The 16094-nt window shown below is 61.0% G+C and overlaps 3 protein-coding genes across 6 annotated transcripts in view; 2 read left to right on the top strand and 1 right to left on the bottom strand.

The window, feature by feature from the left end:
* The window catches only part of SIK3 (SIK family kinase 3), a 69785-nt gene extending 58408 nt beyond the window's left edge, over positions 1-11377 (top strand). For all 4 annotated transcript variants that reach the window (XM_054647401.2, XM_054647402.2, XM_054647403.2 and 1 more), the window contains 10 exons: positions 436-586; positions 1302-1427; positions 1741-1826; positions 2484-2593; positions 3202-3538; positions 3772-4649; positions 8214-8377; positions 9066-9198; positions 9282-9449; positions 9763-11377. In XM_054647401.2, the coding sequence (XP_054503376.2) occupies positions 436-586; positions 1302-1427; positions 1741-1826; positions 2484-2593; positions 3202-3538; positions 3772-4649; positions 8214-8377; positions 9066-9198; positions 9282-9439 (2143 nt within the window). In that variant the 3' untranslated portion in view covers positions 9440-9449; positions 9763-11377. The remainder of the gene's footprint in view (positions 1-435; positions 587-1301; positions 1428-1740; positions 1827-2483; positions 2594-3201; positions 3539-3771; positions 4650-8213; positions 8378-9065; positions 9199-9281; positions 9450-9762) is intronic.
* A 960-nt stretch (positions 11378-12337) lies between these two features.
* On the top strand, positions 12338-13928 carry APOA1 (apolipoprotein A1). Its single transcript, XM_054647415.2, has 4 exons — positions 12338-12475; positions 12605-12660; positions 12871-13024; positions 13105-13928. The coding sequence occupies exons 2-4, from the start codon at positions 12618-12620 to the stop codon at positions 13700-13702; spliced, it is 795 nt and encodes a 264-aa protein (XP_054503390.1). The 5' UTR covers positions 12338-12475; positions 12605-12617; the 3' UTR covers positions 13703-13928.
* Positions 13929-14447: 519 nt separating this feature from the next.
* On the bottom strand, positions 14448-15451 carry APOC3 (apolipoprotein C3). The gene is made up of 4 exons (XM_077189860.1): positions 15134-15451; positions 14990-15049; positions 14745-14871; positions 14448-14637 (listed from the first exon to the last, which is right to left on the bottom strand). Exons 2-4 carry the CDS (start codon positions 15045-15047, stop codon positions 14541-14543), a joined length of 282 nt encoding a protein of 93 aa, XP_077045975.1. The 5' UTR covers positions 15048-15049; positions 15134-15451; the 3' UTR covers positions 14448-14540.
* Positions 15452-16094: the final 643 nt, after the last annotated feature.

A 16094-nucleotide genomic window follows, 5' to 3' on the forward strand; every position in this document is an offset into this window, starting at 1 on the left:
CCATCCTGTGTTTCTGTGATTTGCACAGAAATCAGGTTCCAGAGATAGCACTTGCCCGGAAGCCATGAGGGCAGGCAGAGCCCCAGTTGTTTATTGTGAGGCACGTTGTGCTGAGTGTCTGCCAGGTTATCTCTGCTCCTGATAACACAGATGGCACCTAATGGCAGGGCAGGAGCTCAGTGATAATGGGGAGCCCCAGCTTCGGGAGAAAACAGCTCCTGAAAAAAATCTGGCTCCCTCTGATGGCAAAGAAACCTCATTGAGAAGGGGAAGTGCTTGAGGTGCCTTGGGCACAGCTTGGTGCAGATGTGCCCATTCTTATTGCCCAGTGTGGAGCACCCAGGCAGCTGGGAGGCTGGTGGAGATGGAAAGCCTGTGCTGCAGTTTGTGTTTTGGCTGGTGTCATGTCTCTAACCCCCTTCCCCCTGTGTTCAGTTCTATTTACAAGGACTCCAACACTCTGCACCTCCCCACCGAGCGCTTCTCCCCGGTGCGGCGCTTCTCCGACGGGGCTGCCAGCATCCAGGCTTTCAAAGCCCACCTGGAGAAGATGGGCAATAACAGCAGCATCAAACAGCTTCAGCAGGTGAGAGAGGGCCCTCAAAACAGCCTCCACCAGGAATTCTTACTGCCTCGGTCTTGCTGCTTCAGGAGGCAAAAGAGGAATCTTTACACGCTGGGGCTGTTCCTGCCCTGTATGACTGCAGCAAACCCTGGGTGTCCTCTGGATGTATGAGCTGTTCACCTGCAGTTGGGCACTGGGGGCATTCCTGCCCCCTCTTTTCTGGGGAGAACCATCATGCTGTGCCCACCCATGGGTGTCCTGCCTGTCCCACCAGCACTGTCAGACAGCAGCTCCTGCTCTCCCACATTTCCTCTGGCAGCAGTTTGGGGCTGTTCCAGGGTGTCCCAGGAAAGGGCAGCTCCTGAGTGTGTTGTGGGATATTCCCTGCACAGCCAGGCACAGCTTGCCAGTGGCTGGAGCAGGATTTGGCCCCAGGACAGGCCTTTCCCCTTGCAGCAATGGCACAAATGAGATGCTCTCCTCACCTTGAAGTGTCGTTCCCAGAGCTTGCTGCCTGCATTAAGGGAACACAGCAGTGCCAGCTCAGTGTCACGTGCACCCGTTGCTTTCCTGGCTTTTTGCCACGTCCCTGCACACCTGATTCTGTCAGAGGGAATGGATTAGGCTTGCTTTGCCAGCTTTTCTCAGAGGGGTGGGCTGCAGAGCGTGCCATTCCCACACAGCAGGGTACTGTGCACCAGAAGGTCATTTTTGGGACGTGCTGGATTCCTTGCAGGAGTGTGAGCAGCTCCAGAAGATGTATGGTGGGCACATGGATGAGAGGACGCTGGAGAAGACGCAGCAGCAGCACATGTTGTACCAGCAGGAGCAGCACCACCAGATCCTTCATCAGCAGATTCAGGTAGTGCAGCCCGAGCCAGAGCTGCTGAAGGCTCAGCTCTGTTTTCCTGTGTTGCTGCAGACACAACTCGTGAGCAGGTCCCGGGGGGATTGAGGGAGGGGCGTTTGCTGGGCTTGCTGTAGCGGGAAGGCTGAAGGATTTCAGCAGAGATGTTTGCACAGCTGCTGTGGTAGCTGTGGCAGCCAGGGCTGCAGTCAGGGACTGACACTCAGTGAATCTGGATATGTCCTGCTTCACCCAGCAGTGTTTCTAAATTTACTGACTGAGACATTGACTGCAAACACTTCTTGTTTTCTTGTGGTGCCTGGTTCAGGACTGTATCCGGCCTCCCCAGCCATCTCCACCCTTGCAAGCTCCATGTGAAAACCAGCCAGCTCTGCTCACTCACCAGCTCCAGAGGTAAAGAAATGGCTTTAGGACAGCTCTGGGTTTGACTCTTCCTGAAGCCCAGGGATGAGCTGACACACTCAGGAGAGGCCAGGCTGAGTTGGAGGTTTATGGAGTCAGAATGACACTGACACTTCCCAGGTGAATGTGCCTGGTCCTTTGGGCTGGATTCTCTCAGAAGGACTTTAGAATCAGAGAAATCTGATTCAAAGGCACAGACCTGCTTTGAGCAGAGGATTGACAGTCCTGGCTTTTGAGTGGCTTGAAGCTCTCTCATGCTTCCTTGGGTGTCTCACACCTTGCCAGGCCCTTGGTGAGCTCAGCCTCCCTGCCCTCAGCACCCTGACTTGTGGGTGAGGGAGGCTGAGTTACGGGAAATGACAGCAGGGTGTCTCACCAGGTGCAGTGACTCAGGAGGTGAGTCTGCAGTGTCCTTGTCCCCAGGTTTCTGTGGTAGCCACCAGGTCATGCTCACTCCCTGTGTGATTTGGACAAGGGAGGTGGCTCTCAGAAGAGAAGCCAAGCTGCAGAGACCTTGGGATCCCCAGCAAGGGCTCGATGGTGTTTATTTTGAACAAGACACACAGTGTTTGGCATCAGTTCTCACAGTTGAGACAGCATCTTGACAAGGAGCGGGTCTGGTGAGAAGGTGCTTGTTTCCCTGCGTAGGTTACGGATCCAGCCATCCAGCCCACCCCCAAACCACCCCAGCAATCATCTCTTCAGGCAACCCAACAGCAGCCCGCCCCCCGTGAGCAGCAGCGTGCTCCAGCCCCATGGTAAGCAGTTCTGGGAGCTGGGCAGGGCCGTGGGATCCCATCAAAGCCTGCAGGAGCAGCCTGGGGTTGCCAGGGCTCCGTTCCCCCCCAGCCCAGGCCCTGCACAGTTTGCTGATGATGTAAAAGATTCTCCATCTGGCAGCAAGGGCTGCTGTTATCGAGAGCTCAGAGAAGCTGCCAGCTGGAATGTGCTGTCAGGTTCCTTGTCACAAGATCCTTACTTATCTCTCCCGGGGGTGGGGAGGAAGGGCTGATATTCTCAGGTTTATGCAAATCCCTGTCAGCTCCGCAGAGTTTCTGTTTTGGTGCAAGGGGCTCTGGCTGTGACCTTTGCACGCTGGCACAGCATGACAGAGCACCCATACGGACACATACTGGGCTCCCAGCCTGGCCCAGAGTCATGGAATGAATCACAGCATCACAGCCTGCTTTGGGTTGGAAGGGACCTTAAAGATCATCCCTCTCCAGCCCCCTGCCACAGGCAGGGACACCTTTCACTAGCCCAGGTTAATCCAAGCCCTGTCCAGCCCTTCGGGGAACAGAGCAGATCTCTCTCCCAAGGCTCACCCTGGGCCAGCAGAGGTGCTGAGCGTCTTTGTTCCTTGCAGGTGCTGCCTCCCAGTCCCAGTTCCAGGGGATGCCATCCCACAACACGATCTTCCCGCAGTCGGGTAACTGTTCTCCTCCCCCGGCCATGGGGCTGACGTGCCTGGCCCTGCAGCAGCAGCAGCAGCAGCCCCAGCAGGTCACCATCCAGGTGCAGGAGCCCGGGGACATGGTGGGCAGCAGCCTCCTGCCCGGGGCCTCCCACGCCCGGGGCATGTCCCTGAGCCCCAGCGCCAGCCAGATGCAGATGCAGCACCGTGCCAACCTGATGGCCTCGCTGAGCTACGGCCACCGGCAGCTGTCCAAGCAGCTGAGCGCCGACAGCGCCGAGTCGCACAGGTGAGGGCCCCTCCTGCCTGCGGGGCTCGGGCAGCAGGGAGGGGCAATGTGAGACACACTGCCCTCACCACTCTGCCTTGTGCCTCTGCTTGCTCCCTCGCCGGCCCTGGGAAGGACCGGCTGAGCCGGGCTAGGGCTGCTGTGCCACGTGCCTGGGGAAGCCCCTCGGTGCAGGAGCAGCTCTGGCTCCCTCTGAGCAGCACAGTCACTCGTCCTTTTCCTTGTCCTTGCAGTCTGAACGTGAACAGGTATCCCCCCGCCAACTACGACCAGGTGCACTTACACCCCCACCTGTTCCCGGAGCAGCCCCGCGTTTCCCCCAGCAACTACAGCCCGCCGGGAGGGGTGGGGTTCCCTGCAGCCCAGCAGGCTCTGAAGGTCCCACAGCTTGAGCAGTACCCCAGTTTCCCCCCGAACGCACATCAGCAGCAGCAGCAGCACTACACGGCATCGGCACTACAGCAGGCACTGTTGTCCCCGACCCCGCCCGACTACAGCCGACACCAGCAGGTACCACACATCCTCCAGGGACTGCTCTCCCCCCGGCACTCGCTCACGGGGCACACGGACATGCGGCTGCCCCAGGCAGAATTTGCACAGCTCATCAAACGGCGGCAGCAGCAGCAGCAGCAGCAGCAGCAGCAAGAGTACCAAGAGTTGTTCAGGCATATGAGTCAAGGGGATGCTGGGAACATGGGCACCAGCATGGGACAGAACCTCTCGGAGCGCCAGTCGTTGTCTTTGCCTTATCAGAGTGCTGACACGTACCACCCCCAGAACAGCCCCCAACATCTCTTAAAAATCAGGGCGCAAGAATGTATCCAGCAGGTCCCTGCCTCTGTGCCACCGCAGGGATACGGACACCAGCCAGCCCTGTTCCACTCGGAGAGCATGGAGGAGGACTGCGCCTGCGAGGGAAACAGGGACAGCTTTCCTGACAGTAAGAGTTCAAACACATTGACCAAAGGTTGCCACGAGAGCCCTCTGCTTGTGAACGCAGGAGGGCACGGGAACCCCGAATCTTTGCTAGGAACTGCTAACCCCGCGCAGGAGCTGGCAACGCACCAGTACAGGCATCAGCCCGCATTCAGGAATAAGGTGCCCAGCAGAGGTAAGGCTCCCTGCTGCCCGTGCAGGCCAGCTGTCTGTCTGCCCGTGCAGGCCAGCTGTCTGTCTGTCTGTGCAGGCCAGCTGTCCATCTGTGCCAGCCACTCACCTTCCTGCCCAGGACGCCGTCCCACCCGGCACACCAAGGGTTTCCTGACATGCTCTGCATAGCACAGAATTACCAAGATTCTTTCTGGCTTTTGTGGCCTGAAGTAAATTGCAGGCACAGCCTCTGTAATAAACAGGGTTGAATAAGGAAGGAGCCCCATGGGCTGCTTCCCTTGGGAATTTGACCTACTTCTGCAGGCAGGTAAAGACCAGGGCCCAGCTTGGTGCCATCTTTTCAGGGGTGCTGCATGGTGGCCACAGATTTATTCTTGTTGGTGATGTTCCCCATCCCCTGTAAAGAGGGGATAGGAACAGCTCAGCTGCCAGCACACCCCAGCTGTGGCAGTGCAGCCATTTATTCCTGCTCTTAAGCACAGACCCTCTAGCCCAGGCACTGCTAAAGCTCCCACAAACACACAGTAACAGTGTTGGTCAGTGTCCTGTGGCTCCAGCAGCCTCGCAGTCTCTCTGGCACTTTGGGAAGCAGCAGCAGCAGCAAGATTCTATCCCTGCTTGAACTGGGAAGGGTGGATTCTGGAGAGAGTGAGTTTAAACTTGCCATTAGGATCTGAAGACCTTTCCTGCTCCTTGGAAGCAGCTGCACCTTTGCTCCTCAGTGGCTGCTCTGGCAGCCCTGGGCTGTCAGAGAATTCCTGCCTGAGCTGTAATCACAGGCTCCTCTGCAGGAAAAACACCCCTTGAGCCCCTTGCTAAGAGGGCTTTGAGGAGAGGCTGAGTGGGCAGATCAGTATTCCCTGCAGGACTCGGGGCGCTGGGCTGCAGCCACCAGCTGGCCCTTGGCACTCGGGGCCCTGTTGCGGAGGAGCTGTGTCCAGGGCACAGGAGGCCCAGCTTTGTTCAGGGACACAGCACGGGTTTGTTGGGAAAGTACCGGGCTGGAATAGGCTGGCTCGGAGGGCTGAGTGGGGCTGCCAAGCCCTGGCCCCCCAGAGCGTGGGCGGGGGGCAGGGACAAGGCTGGGCTGTGCTGAAATCCTCCTCAATTCTGAATTCTCTTTGCTCTCAGAGCTCTGCTTCCCTGCTGTGCTTGGAGTGGGGGGAATCGCCCCAGGCCCAGCGGAGATTGGAAGCTCTGGAGGGGTGTTTGGTGTGAAATCATGAGTCTGAATCTTGTCACTGAAGCCTGGTAGATGGACAGTGAGGTCTGCTGAAGTCAGAAGCCAAATCTCAGCCCCCACACTGCTGGTGCAAGGACTGGTTACACAAAGGAGAAGGACTTTAGACTGCAAGGCCTTGTAAATGAGTAAAAGCAAATAGATGTTTACAAATAGGCTTGTGTAAGCCCTTCTGACAGGGCTGTTTGTAGTAAACTATGTCCTGGGATGCAATTGCTTGTACCGTTTTCCCTATGGCCTCCATAACCCACTTGGACTCAGGCCTGCGCTGCCTCAGGTCCAGGCAGAGTCACCTCAGAGCTTCCCAGGTACCCTCACCTACAGCAAATCCTACACCCCTGGGCTTTCCTGGTTTTGACCTACACCAAATCCTACATCACTCAGTTTTCCCACTGTTCACCCACACCAAATCCCATATCCCTGGGCTTTCCCACTACTGACCTACACCAAATCCTGTATCCTGGCTTTTCCCACTCTTTTCCCTAGACTGTGTGATGAGGGTACAGTTTGAGGGTATCTTCCCTCCCTGCCTCAGCTCCCCAGATGGGTTTCCCTGGAGCAGAGTGTAGTTTTCCTGTGGCTGGGGAGTGTCTGTGCTTCCAAGGGCGCGTGCTAATGCCGATCACACAGCTCTGGATGTCTGTGCAGCAGCTGCCAGGGATGGCAGCCGGGGACCTTGAGAGCCGACCAGATCTGTTTGGGATGTGACTGAGCTGCCTGTGAACAGCCCTGCTCCAGTTCTGCTCCAGCGTGGCCGTCCCGGGGCTGGGAGCGCTGCCCATGGGAAGCCTGAGCAGAGGGAGCCGGGCTGGCGGCAGCGCCGTGCCAGCGTCACATGCCACGGGGACACAAAGGATGTGGGCATGAAAGGCTCTCCTCTGCAGGGCTGGGGGTGTCAGTTCGGGCTGTCTGTCCCTTGCTCTAGAGCAGCATCCCCAGAGGTGAAGTGCTGCCATTGGGAAGCAGCTGTTTTTGTGTCCTGGCTCATCCAGGCCGAGGGAACTCGTCACCCACAGCACAGGGGCTGGGGCCGGGGCTGTTTGTGGAGCTGGAGCAGCAGGCTGCTGGCCCCAACCACTGTTCCCACACTTGGAGCAGCATCCCAGGCCGTGTGTGGGTGGCACTGATCCGCTAACATCTGTTACCTCATGTTTTCCTTCTCTCTTTTCCGGGAAAGCTGACTGCTAACCGCACGTAACCCCACGGTTGTGCAAAGGAAGGGGGAGGCTGCATCTCTGCCTGCCCTGGGACAGGGCTCCGGCAGGAATGCCACATTCCTGATGGAGGAAGGGCCCGGGGAGCAGTGTGCTGCCTGTGCTGTCCATGCTCTGCCATGCTCTGTCCATGTGCTGCCTGTGGGCAGCGTGGGGACCACATGGGATGGGGTCTCACTTGAATTCTGCTGAATTTGTGGACAGATTTTGGGACTGCTCTGCGCGGGGGCAAGCATGATCCTTGTGGGTCCAGGTGGGGATGTTCTGGGATTCTATGAGATCTCTTTGGGGAGCAGTTTTGTGGCAGTTGCAGTGTCAGCTGGGCCGTGCAGTGTCCCAGCACAGCAGGACATCACTTCCCACTGGCCAAAGCCCTGGGAAAGCTCTGGCTTTGCGAGGGATGTACCTGCAGCTGTGTCACCTCGGGGCAGCTCCCCAGCGCTCGGGCGTTTGTGCTCAGCAGGGTCTGCACTCAGCGAGCTCAGCCCCGATGGAGGCTCCTCCATGGCTCAGGACTTTATCCAAAACATCGTGTACTTGATGATGAGAGGCTTTGCCAGATAGGAATGTGGCCTTTGCCCTCAGTCACAAGAGCTTGCAGTGCAGATGGACTTTGCCAGGCAGAGCACTCGTGTGCTCCCGCAGCCAGATTGTGGGAGGGCAGGGAGAAGTCATCTGATAAAAGTGAAGATCCTGGCCAGCTCTTTCAGCAGGATTATGTTGCTTACAATTGCCAAGGGGCCCTGCTGGAACATCCCGTGTTGGAGGCTCCCCCAGCTCTTGTGTAACAATGTGGGGGTCGAGCTGAGGCTCGAGGGGAAGGCAGAAGTGGGAAAGGGTCTGGTTCCTGTGCTCCTGCCCCACTGCCTCCAGCCTTAGGCTGCTTTTGTAGACCTGGTGGAAGGCAGCTAGCATTGGGATCTTTTGGGATATTGATGGGAGGGAGAGGCCTCTGTGGGTGCAACTGGGGGCACTGGTGCTGTACCACTGTAACTGGAGCAGCCGGGGGTCCTCTCCCTGCTCTGCCAGCAAGGAGCGTTTGTGTGTGGCACAGGAGGCTGCAGGTTCCTTGTACTAACCTGTCCTTTTTCTGTCCTGTCTGGTTTTCAAGAGTCCATCGTAGGGAACTGCATGGACAGGAGCTCCCCTGGCCAAGCCATGCAGGTGCCTGACCACAACGGCCTGGGCTACCCCGTGCGCCCCTCGTCCAGCGAGCACCCGCGGCCCCGCAGCCTGCAGAGACATCACACCATCCAGAACAGTGATGATGCCTACGTAGGTGCCTCTGCCTGCCAGGTCCCTGCTCTGAAACAGCCTGGCCTGCCTGGGGCCACACAGGGCTCTGCAGACACAGCCAGCCCAGCAGTGAAGGAGCTGGTCAGGGTAGCCCAGACCTCAGTGCTCTGTGCCCTCTGGGGTTTGGGGTGCTGGGGAATGTCCTGCCCAAATCTGGATGTGGGCTTTGCTACAGCTCCCTTCTGCTGTAGGTGAGACTGTCAGCTTCAGTGGTTCAGTGGTGCCCAGTGACAGGACAAGGAGCAATGCCAGAAACTAAAACACCAAGTTCCACCTCAACATTAGTAAGAACTTTCCATGGAGGGTGGCAGAGCACTGGAACAGCTGCCCAGGGTAGGGCCTGGAGTCTCCCTCTCTGGAGACATCCCAAAACCAGCCAGATGTGTTTCTCTGTCACCTGCTCCAGGTGTCCCTGCCTTGGCAGGGGTTTGTGCTGGATGATCTCCTGATCATCCTTCCAGCCCCAGCTGTGCTGTGATTCTGTTAGTTCAGAGGCATTTGGACCATTCAGTCCATCCTCCTTTTGAAGGGACAGGCTACACTCAAGCTGTGCCTTTCCCAACCCTTGCTGAAGGTTTGCAGAGGCTCCCTGGGCACCCTGTCCACGGGCAGATGGGGAACAGCAGGACCCTGAGCTCCCCCTGAGTGTGTCCTGCCGTCTCCACAGGTGCAGCTGGATAACTTGCCTGGGATGAGTTTGATGGCAGGGAAGGCGCTCAGCTCGGCCCGGATGTCGGACGCCGTGCTCAGCCAGTCGTCGCTGATGGCCAGTCAGCAGCTGCGCGACAGGGACGGCGAGGGTGAGCAGGGGAGGGGGCCTGGGCAGCCCCTGGGGGAGCCGAGTCACTGCCACGGCTGCTGAGTCTCCTCTTTGCCCTCCCAGAATGCGGGGAGGGTTTGGAAGGTCAAGAGCACGCGAACCTGGGCGACGGCAGCCAGCACCTCAACACCTCCTGCTACCCCTCGACGTGTATCACGGACGTCCTGCTGAGCTACAAGCACCCGGAGGTGCCCTTTGGGATGGAGCAGGCAGGGGTGTAACCAGGAGGGAGTGAGTATCCCTGTGTCCTTCTCTCACCACACCACACCTCGGGCCTCACTCCCATGGGTCGCCTTTCCTGCTCATTGCTCCGGTGCTGGGGTTGGACCATCCACTCAGAGCTCCTGTGCTGAAGCTGTTTGCTGTGCCCCGTGTGCCCAGGGACAGCATCCCTCCTTCCAGGCTTGTGCTGCACTCAGACCCCTCTGCACAGCAGGCTCTCTCTCCTGGGGCAGGGTCAGGAATGGCCTGGGAGTGCTGGAGGGCTGTGGGAGGAGATGTGCTGTCCTGGTGTCCCCTAACATCTTCTTTCTCTCTCTTGCAGGGTTTGTGTACAGCTTTGAAATGAAAAGGTCCATTTTAAACCAACAGTATCTAGCAGCATTGCGCCAAATTGCCGTAGTATTTCTGACTAACTGGAATACCATGGCCCCCTTCCTCATCCTCACTTCATCCAGTGTGTCGTTCCTTTGGGTTCTTTAATTTCTGCCACACTTGCCTGTAACTCCAGCTACACCCAGAGCCCTGAGCCCGACACGGAGGATCGGCCTCGGCACCGGGGCTGCTCTGGGGGCTGGCCCTGCCCGGGGCCCCACGCCGGGCTGAGCCTCCCTGGAGCCTGCCCTGGGCAGCTCCAAGGGGGCTGGAGCCGCTCCTGGATGGAGGCCACGCTCTCCTTCCCCCCTGTCCTCTGCACTGGGGGGTCTGGGCCTGGCAGGGCCCTCCCCACCCCGGTGCAATTCACTTCTTGTCTCACCTCTGTCTGCTCTGTTCCCTCTCGTGTGTCGGGGTGCTGACAGGATCACCCCTGCCCTGCCCTCCCTCCCCTTTTCTTTCCAAATCTGCCACGACTTGGGGTTTTTTCTTTTCCTGGCTAATGTAGGGCAGACGGATTTTTCTTTGTTTCCTTCGCTTTTCCTCCCGATCACGTAGGAATTGTTTTTTTTGGTAAATGTTGTTTTATTATTATTGTTATTAATAAAAGGCAAAAGGAATTTCTGTTTGAGAGAAATTTTTAACTAGATTCTGTTCTATATGAATTGTGACTTGCACCTTTTGTTCAAAGTATTTTATTTCTTTTAATGACATTGTACTTGTGACTGGTTTTCTCTCGTGCCAGTGGCGACAGTGGTAATTCTCCTTATACAGTCGGGACGTGCAGAGGTCTCTTCTTTGTCCCTTTTCCATCCTTTCCGTGGTGGATGGAGCGGGAGGCCCCCCCGCCCCGGGGCTCAGGAGCACGTGGTGTCACTCTTGCCTTTGGGACTTGACAAGCTCCAGCTCAGACCCTTCTTACTGACATTTTTTCCGGAATATTTTTTAAAACTAAAGGAAACATCGACCCAGCCCTCCTGACTTTGCACAGAAGGAAGTGTGAAACCAGCACGGCAGAGGTGACTTTGCTATCCTTACCCCGTGCCTCTTCCCGGCCTCCCCTTCTCCGGGAGAAGACGCTGACAGCTCTGCAATCCCGAGAGTCAGAGAGGAGGGAAGGAAGCTCCAGAGCCCGGCCCCGCGGGATGGAGCGGGAAGGGTGGGGAACGCCGAAAGCCTTTTGCTCTGTCCCTTTGGTTCATTTTCCTTTTGTTTACATGACACTGTATCCTGGGAGAGTCGCCGGGCCCCCCCCAGCAGCAGCTGCCCCGCAGGGCCGTCACCGTGCCATCCGCAGTATCACACTTTTTTTATCATGGCTTTGTATTGTAGTAATCAATACGCGCAGTATATGTTGAATGTATATTAATATACTTTGCTATTATTTCTGTTTTTTGGAAATGTCAGAAGTATTTTTTTTTCTTCCTCATTTATGTTGGACTAAAAACGGAACAGGAAAAAAAAAGTTTCAGTAAATCTTCAGTCCATTTTTTGTGGGTCACTTGCAACTAGTCAATTAGTTGGACAGTGGGATCATAACAAATAAAACCATGATTATGATCTTCCCTGGGCTCTTGTTTGCCTTGTTGCCCAACACCAAAGTCCAAGGGGCGGCAGCTGCTGTGTCCCCAGCCCATCCCTGGCGCTGTCACTTGCCCGGGTCCCCAGCAGCCCCCCCTGGCCGGGTTTCCCGAAGCCCCCCGGCACCCGCAGCCCCCTGAAGCCCGAGCCCGGCTCGCCGTGGGGCGTGGGGACCGGCAGTGCTGCCGATCGGAGCCTGCCCGGCATCTGCTGCCCTGGGGCTTTTCCAGCTGCAGGCAGGGTCTGAGAGGCGCGGGGAGCTGAGCTGTGCCTGCAGCACCTGCGGGGGCAGTTCCCGTGCGATGCCCTGGCGCTGCCCAGCGGGCTGCCACGGGCTGGGGCTGCAGGGAGCCGGTGCCACACAGAAACGGGAGCATCGTTCCCCTATAGCAGCTGCCCTGGCGGTGCCAGCCCTGCACAGCCCCTGCAGCCCCTCTGGGGACACGGCCCCTCTCTCCCCGTCCCCTCTCTCCCCTCGCCTGGCCGGGCTCAGCCTGATTCCCGTGCATCCCTGCACTGGTGGCAGTGGGACAGGGAAGCTCTGGGGCTCGGGCTGAGGGCGGTTTTGTGGCGGCCGTGCCAGTGCTGGTGCCTGCTCTGAGCCTTCCCCTTGCCCAGGTCCCCAGCGAGGGCCGGCGTGGGCGGGCAGGGGACCTGTGAGCTGGGGACACAGCGGGAAAAGGGGGTGACGTGAGCGGCCCCGTGAAGGACGGGGCACAGACCCGCGGCCGAGGCGAGGGGTCCGGGTACGGCAGGCCAAATCCCTGCGGGAATAAACCTTGTCCCCGGGCCCGCGGCCAATCCCTGGGGGCTGCGAGGGGCCCCGGCAAGGCCAGCGGGAATCTGGGTCACCGGGAGCGTAAACAGCTCCTTGGCCGGCGAGGCGCGTCCCGCGGGGAGCTCCTGTTTGCTCGCCGCCCCTGCCAAGCCGCGCTCCGCGGCGATGCCGCGATCCTTGAACCCTGCGCGCACATCGGGGGCCGCCGCTGGCTTATCTCCGCGGAACTGCCCCTCCGGCATAAATAGCGGCGGCGGAGCCCCGGCCGCTCAGACGGGACGAGCAGCAGCGGAGGAGAGAGCTGGTAAGAGCCCGGGCTGCCCCGAGGAGCCGCCGGGACAGAGCGGGACCCCTGAGCCGGGCTGGGGGCTCGCCCCCCCCGGGCTGGCTCTGTCCCGGCTCCCCGCGCCCAACTCCCTTGCTCTGCCCGCAGGTCCAGCGCGAAGATGAGAGCCGTGGTGCTGACCCTCGCCCTGCTCTGCCTGACGGGTAGGTCCGGCCGGGGCTGCGGATCCCCGCGGGATGGAGCGGCACGGGCGGGACGGGAGCGCCGCTGGAAGCCGCCGCTTTCCGAAGCGCTTTGCCTTGGAGCCGGGCTGCAGCCGAGGGGCTCCCCGGTTCCTCCCGAGCCGGGCAGGACCCCGGCAGGGCTGGAGCCGTCCCCGGGCGGCGCGTCCTGAGCATCGGCTCTCTCCGCAGGCACCCAGGCCCGCTCCTTCTGGCAGCACGATGAGCCCCAGGCGCCCCTGGATCGCCTCAGGGACATGCTCGATGTGTACCTGGACTCCGTGAAGGCCAGCGGCAAGGAAGCCATTGCCCAGTTCGAGGCCTCCACCGTGGGCAAACAGCTGGAGTAAGTGGGGGGCGAGTGGCGGGGGGCTGGGGGCGCCCGGGCGCCGTGCGTGACCTCCCTCCCTCCCTCCCGTCCCGCAGCCTGAAGCTGGGCGAGAACCTCGACACGCTGGGCGCGGCCGCCGCCAAGCTGAGAGAGGACATGGCCCCCTACTACAAAGAGGTGCGGGAGATGTGGCTGAAAGACACCGAGTCCCTGCGCAAGGAGCTGACCAAGGACCTGGAGGAGGTGAAGGAGAAGATCAAGCCCTTCCTGGACCAGTTCTCTGCCAAGTGGACGGAGGATCTGGAGCAGTACCGCCAGCGCCTGGCACCCCTCGCCCAGGAGCTGAAGGAGCTCAGCAAGCAGAAGGTGGAGCTGCTGCAGCAGAAGCTGACCCCGGTGGCCGAGGAGGCGCGGGACCGGCTGCGCGGGCACGTCGAGGAGCTGCGCAAGAACGTGGCCCCCTTCAGCGATGAGCTGCGCCAGAAGCTGAGCCAGAAGCTGGAGGAGATCCGGGAGAAGGGCATCCCCCAGGCCGCCGAATACCAGGCCAAGGTGGTGGAGCAGCTCAGCAGCCTGCGGGAGAAGATGACGCCCCTGGTGCAGGACTTCAAGGAGCGCCTCACCCCCTACACCGAGAGCCTCAAGGCCCGTTTCCTCAGCTTGCTGGAGGAGCTCCAGAAGACCGTGGCCTGAGCTGCCGGCCGGCGCGGCCAGGGACTGACCCCAGCCCCGCTCCGCCGCTGCCCCGGGCGCTCCCTGCCCTGCCCCGGGCACTTCTCCTCAGGGGGCTCTGGGGACAGGCTGCAGGAGCCCTAGGGTGTCCTCCCCGGAGACCCCCTCTTCCCCTAGAATTCCCTCCCCAGCCCGGCGTCGCTCTCAGCTTTGCCTCCCTTTTGAGAAATAAACTTGACTTAAGTTATTGGAGCTCGCTCAGTCTTTGCAGTGGATGCTGGAGGGGGCAAGGGGTGCTCTGAGCTGGGGGTACTGGGGGATCCAGAGGGACTGGGGAGACAGGGAACTGCTGAGGGGTGCCCTGAGCTGATGAGGGGAGCCCTGGGCTGCTGAGGGGAGCCCTGGGCTGCTGAGGGATGCCCTGGGCCGATGAGGGGAGCCCTGGGCTGCTGAGGGATGCCCTGGGCCGATGAGGGGTGCCCTGGGCTGCTGAGGGATGCCCTGGGCCGATGAGGGTTGCCCTGGGCTGCTGAGGGCTGTCTTTGAGTCCAGCTCTGCCCGAGGTGCAGCTGAGCTCAGCCCCACACAGGGTGCTGGGTGTGTGGCACTGAATGAGCAGGAGTTTTTTGGAGCATCACCCGGCTCCTGCCACCCTGGGCACCCCGACACGGCCGTGTGTACCCTGGTGCTGGTGTCTGTCCCAGCCCTCCCTGCCCCTGCGGGTCCCACTCCTCCCAGCCAGCCCCCAGTGATGGCAGCACAAGCGTTTGCATCAGCCCCGCTTTATTGAGAGCACCACGACACGGGGGGGAGCCGGGGGTCCCCAGCCCCGACGGAGCCCGGGCAGCCCCTGGCGAGGCTACGAGGCCGGAGTCTTCTTCAGGAGCTCGGCCAGCTGCTCCTTGAGCCACGCCAGCCGCTGCTTCGCCAGCTCCGCGTTGTCCGACAGCCACTGCCTGCACCGGGAGGGGAGAGGAGGGCAGGGGAGGGCAGGGGGTCAGCGCGGGGCCCTGGCCGGGTCCCCGGCACCGGGAACAGGGACAGGGCTGGGGTTCGGGGGCACCTGGCCTGCTGCGCTGCCTCCGACTCCCGCACCCTGCTGAAGGCGTCCTTGGTCATGGCCGAGACTTTCTGGGCCAGCTCCTGCACCTTCTGCACCAGCGCCTTCGGCTCCTCGGACGTGTCGGCCCCTGCAAGGGCGAGCCTGGTGGCACTGGGGGCGCGGGGTCCCGCGGCTGTGCCCCCCCCCCGTGTGCCCCCATCGCCCTGAGCCCCCACCCCTCCTGCAGCGCAGCCCCCGGCCCTTACTCGCTCCCAGCGCCAGGACGGCCGTGCAGGCGAGCAGGAACAGCAGCGACGCCTTCATGGCTGGGGAGAGAGCAGAGCGCACGATGTGGGTCCCGACCCCGTCCCCTTCCCAGCACGGCCCTCGCCGGGGATGTCCCCACTCACCTGTGCCGGGCTCTGACGCGGGGGCAGCCCCGGGCTCTCTCTTTATAGCCTCCCCACGGCCGCCCGGGGGATTCGTGCAAAGGTCAGGGCAGGGCGCGGGGGGGCTGCAGGGGCGCTGCGTCCAGCCAAGAGTTGGGAAATGCCGCGGGACGGAGCTGCTGGGGCCCCGCGTGTCTGTGCGTGTGTGCACACAGCCGAGCGTGGGCACACGCGTGTGCGCAGCCAGCGCGCTGCCCGCGGAGGGGACAGCCCGGGCACGCACGGCACAAGGGTGACATCCAGCGGCCCTGTCCCCGGGCACATCGCCCTCGGGCACCGCGAGGCTCTTCGGACCTTGGCACTGCCCCTGCCCGGCCGGTCCCTGCCCTGCCCGCCGTGCCCTTTGCCCGCAGGGACACACGGCCGCGGCTCCGCTGTGCCCGGGGCTGGGCCGGGGGCTGCCCCCGGTGCGTGCTCAGAGCCCGATGCCCACGGCCGGGGACACGCACGGGTCCCTGCAGCATCCCCAGCCCCCGTGTCCTGTCACACTGCCACCCATCCCAGGCACTGCCCTGCCAGCACTGACAGAGCCACTGCTGCCTCCACAAAGCACTGAGGTGTCCCCCAGCCCAGGCCCTGTCCCCAGGAGGGGCTCGGTGGGTCCCCCACTCCTGTCTGTCCCTGTCCCCCTGCTGGGGGCCGGCGGGGCCGCGGGTGATGTCAGGGCCCTGGGTGATGTCAGGGCTGCGCACACGTCAGGCACTTCCACGTTGTGACCGACTAAAGTCCAAGCCCTTGCTGTGTCACAGCCTGCGTGGAAGCTGCAGGAGCCCTCGGGCTGCATAAATAGTGCTGGGAGCTGCCGGCTCTGCAGCTACCGCGGCACTGGCAGCACAGGTGAGCAGTGCAGGGAGCCAGGAGGGAGCCGGGAGGGAGACGGGAGGGAGCCCAGCTCTCCATGGCCTCTGGCTGGGGGCTGCTG

The sequence above is a fragment of the Agelaius phoeniceus genome, chromosome 23 (assembly GCF_051311805.1).
Source record: "Agelaius phoeniceus isolate bAgePho1 chromosome 23, bAgePho1.hap1, whole genome shotgun sequence".
In the NCBI taxonomy this organism is placed as follows: domain Eukaryota; kingdom Metazoa; phylum Chordata; class Aves; order Passeriformes; family Icteridae; genus Agelaius; species Agelaius phoeniceus.

Bases quoted from the DNA above. Each gene is read 5' to 3' on its own strand.
- APOC3 (XM_077189860.1), bottom strand. From the start codon at position 15,047: ATGAAGGCGTCGCTGCTGTTCCTGCTCGCCTGCACGGCCGTCCTGGCG. The intron at 14,872-14,989 runs GTAAGGGCCGGG...TCGCCCTTGCAG, and splicing joins CGTCCTGGCGCTGGGAGCGA to GGGCCGACACGTCCGAGGAG. The intron at 14,638-14,744 runs GTGCCCCCGAAC...CTCCCGGTGCAG, and splicing joins GAGGCAGCGCAGCAGGCCAG to GCAGTGGCTGTCGGACAACG.
- APOA1 (XM_054647415.2), top strand. From the start codon at position 12,618: ATGAGAGCCGTGGTGCTGACCCTCGCCCTGCTCTGCCTGACGG. The intron at 12,661-12,870 runs GTAGGTCCGGCC...CTCTCTCCGCAG, and splicing joins CGCCCTGCTCTGCCTGACGG to GCACCCAGGCCCGCTCCTTC. The intron at 13,025-13,104 runs GTAAGTGGGGGG...CCCGTCCCGCAG, and splicing joins ACCGTGGGCAAACAGCTGGA to CCTGAAGCTGGGCGAGAACC.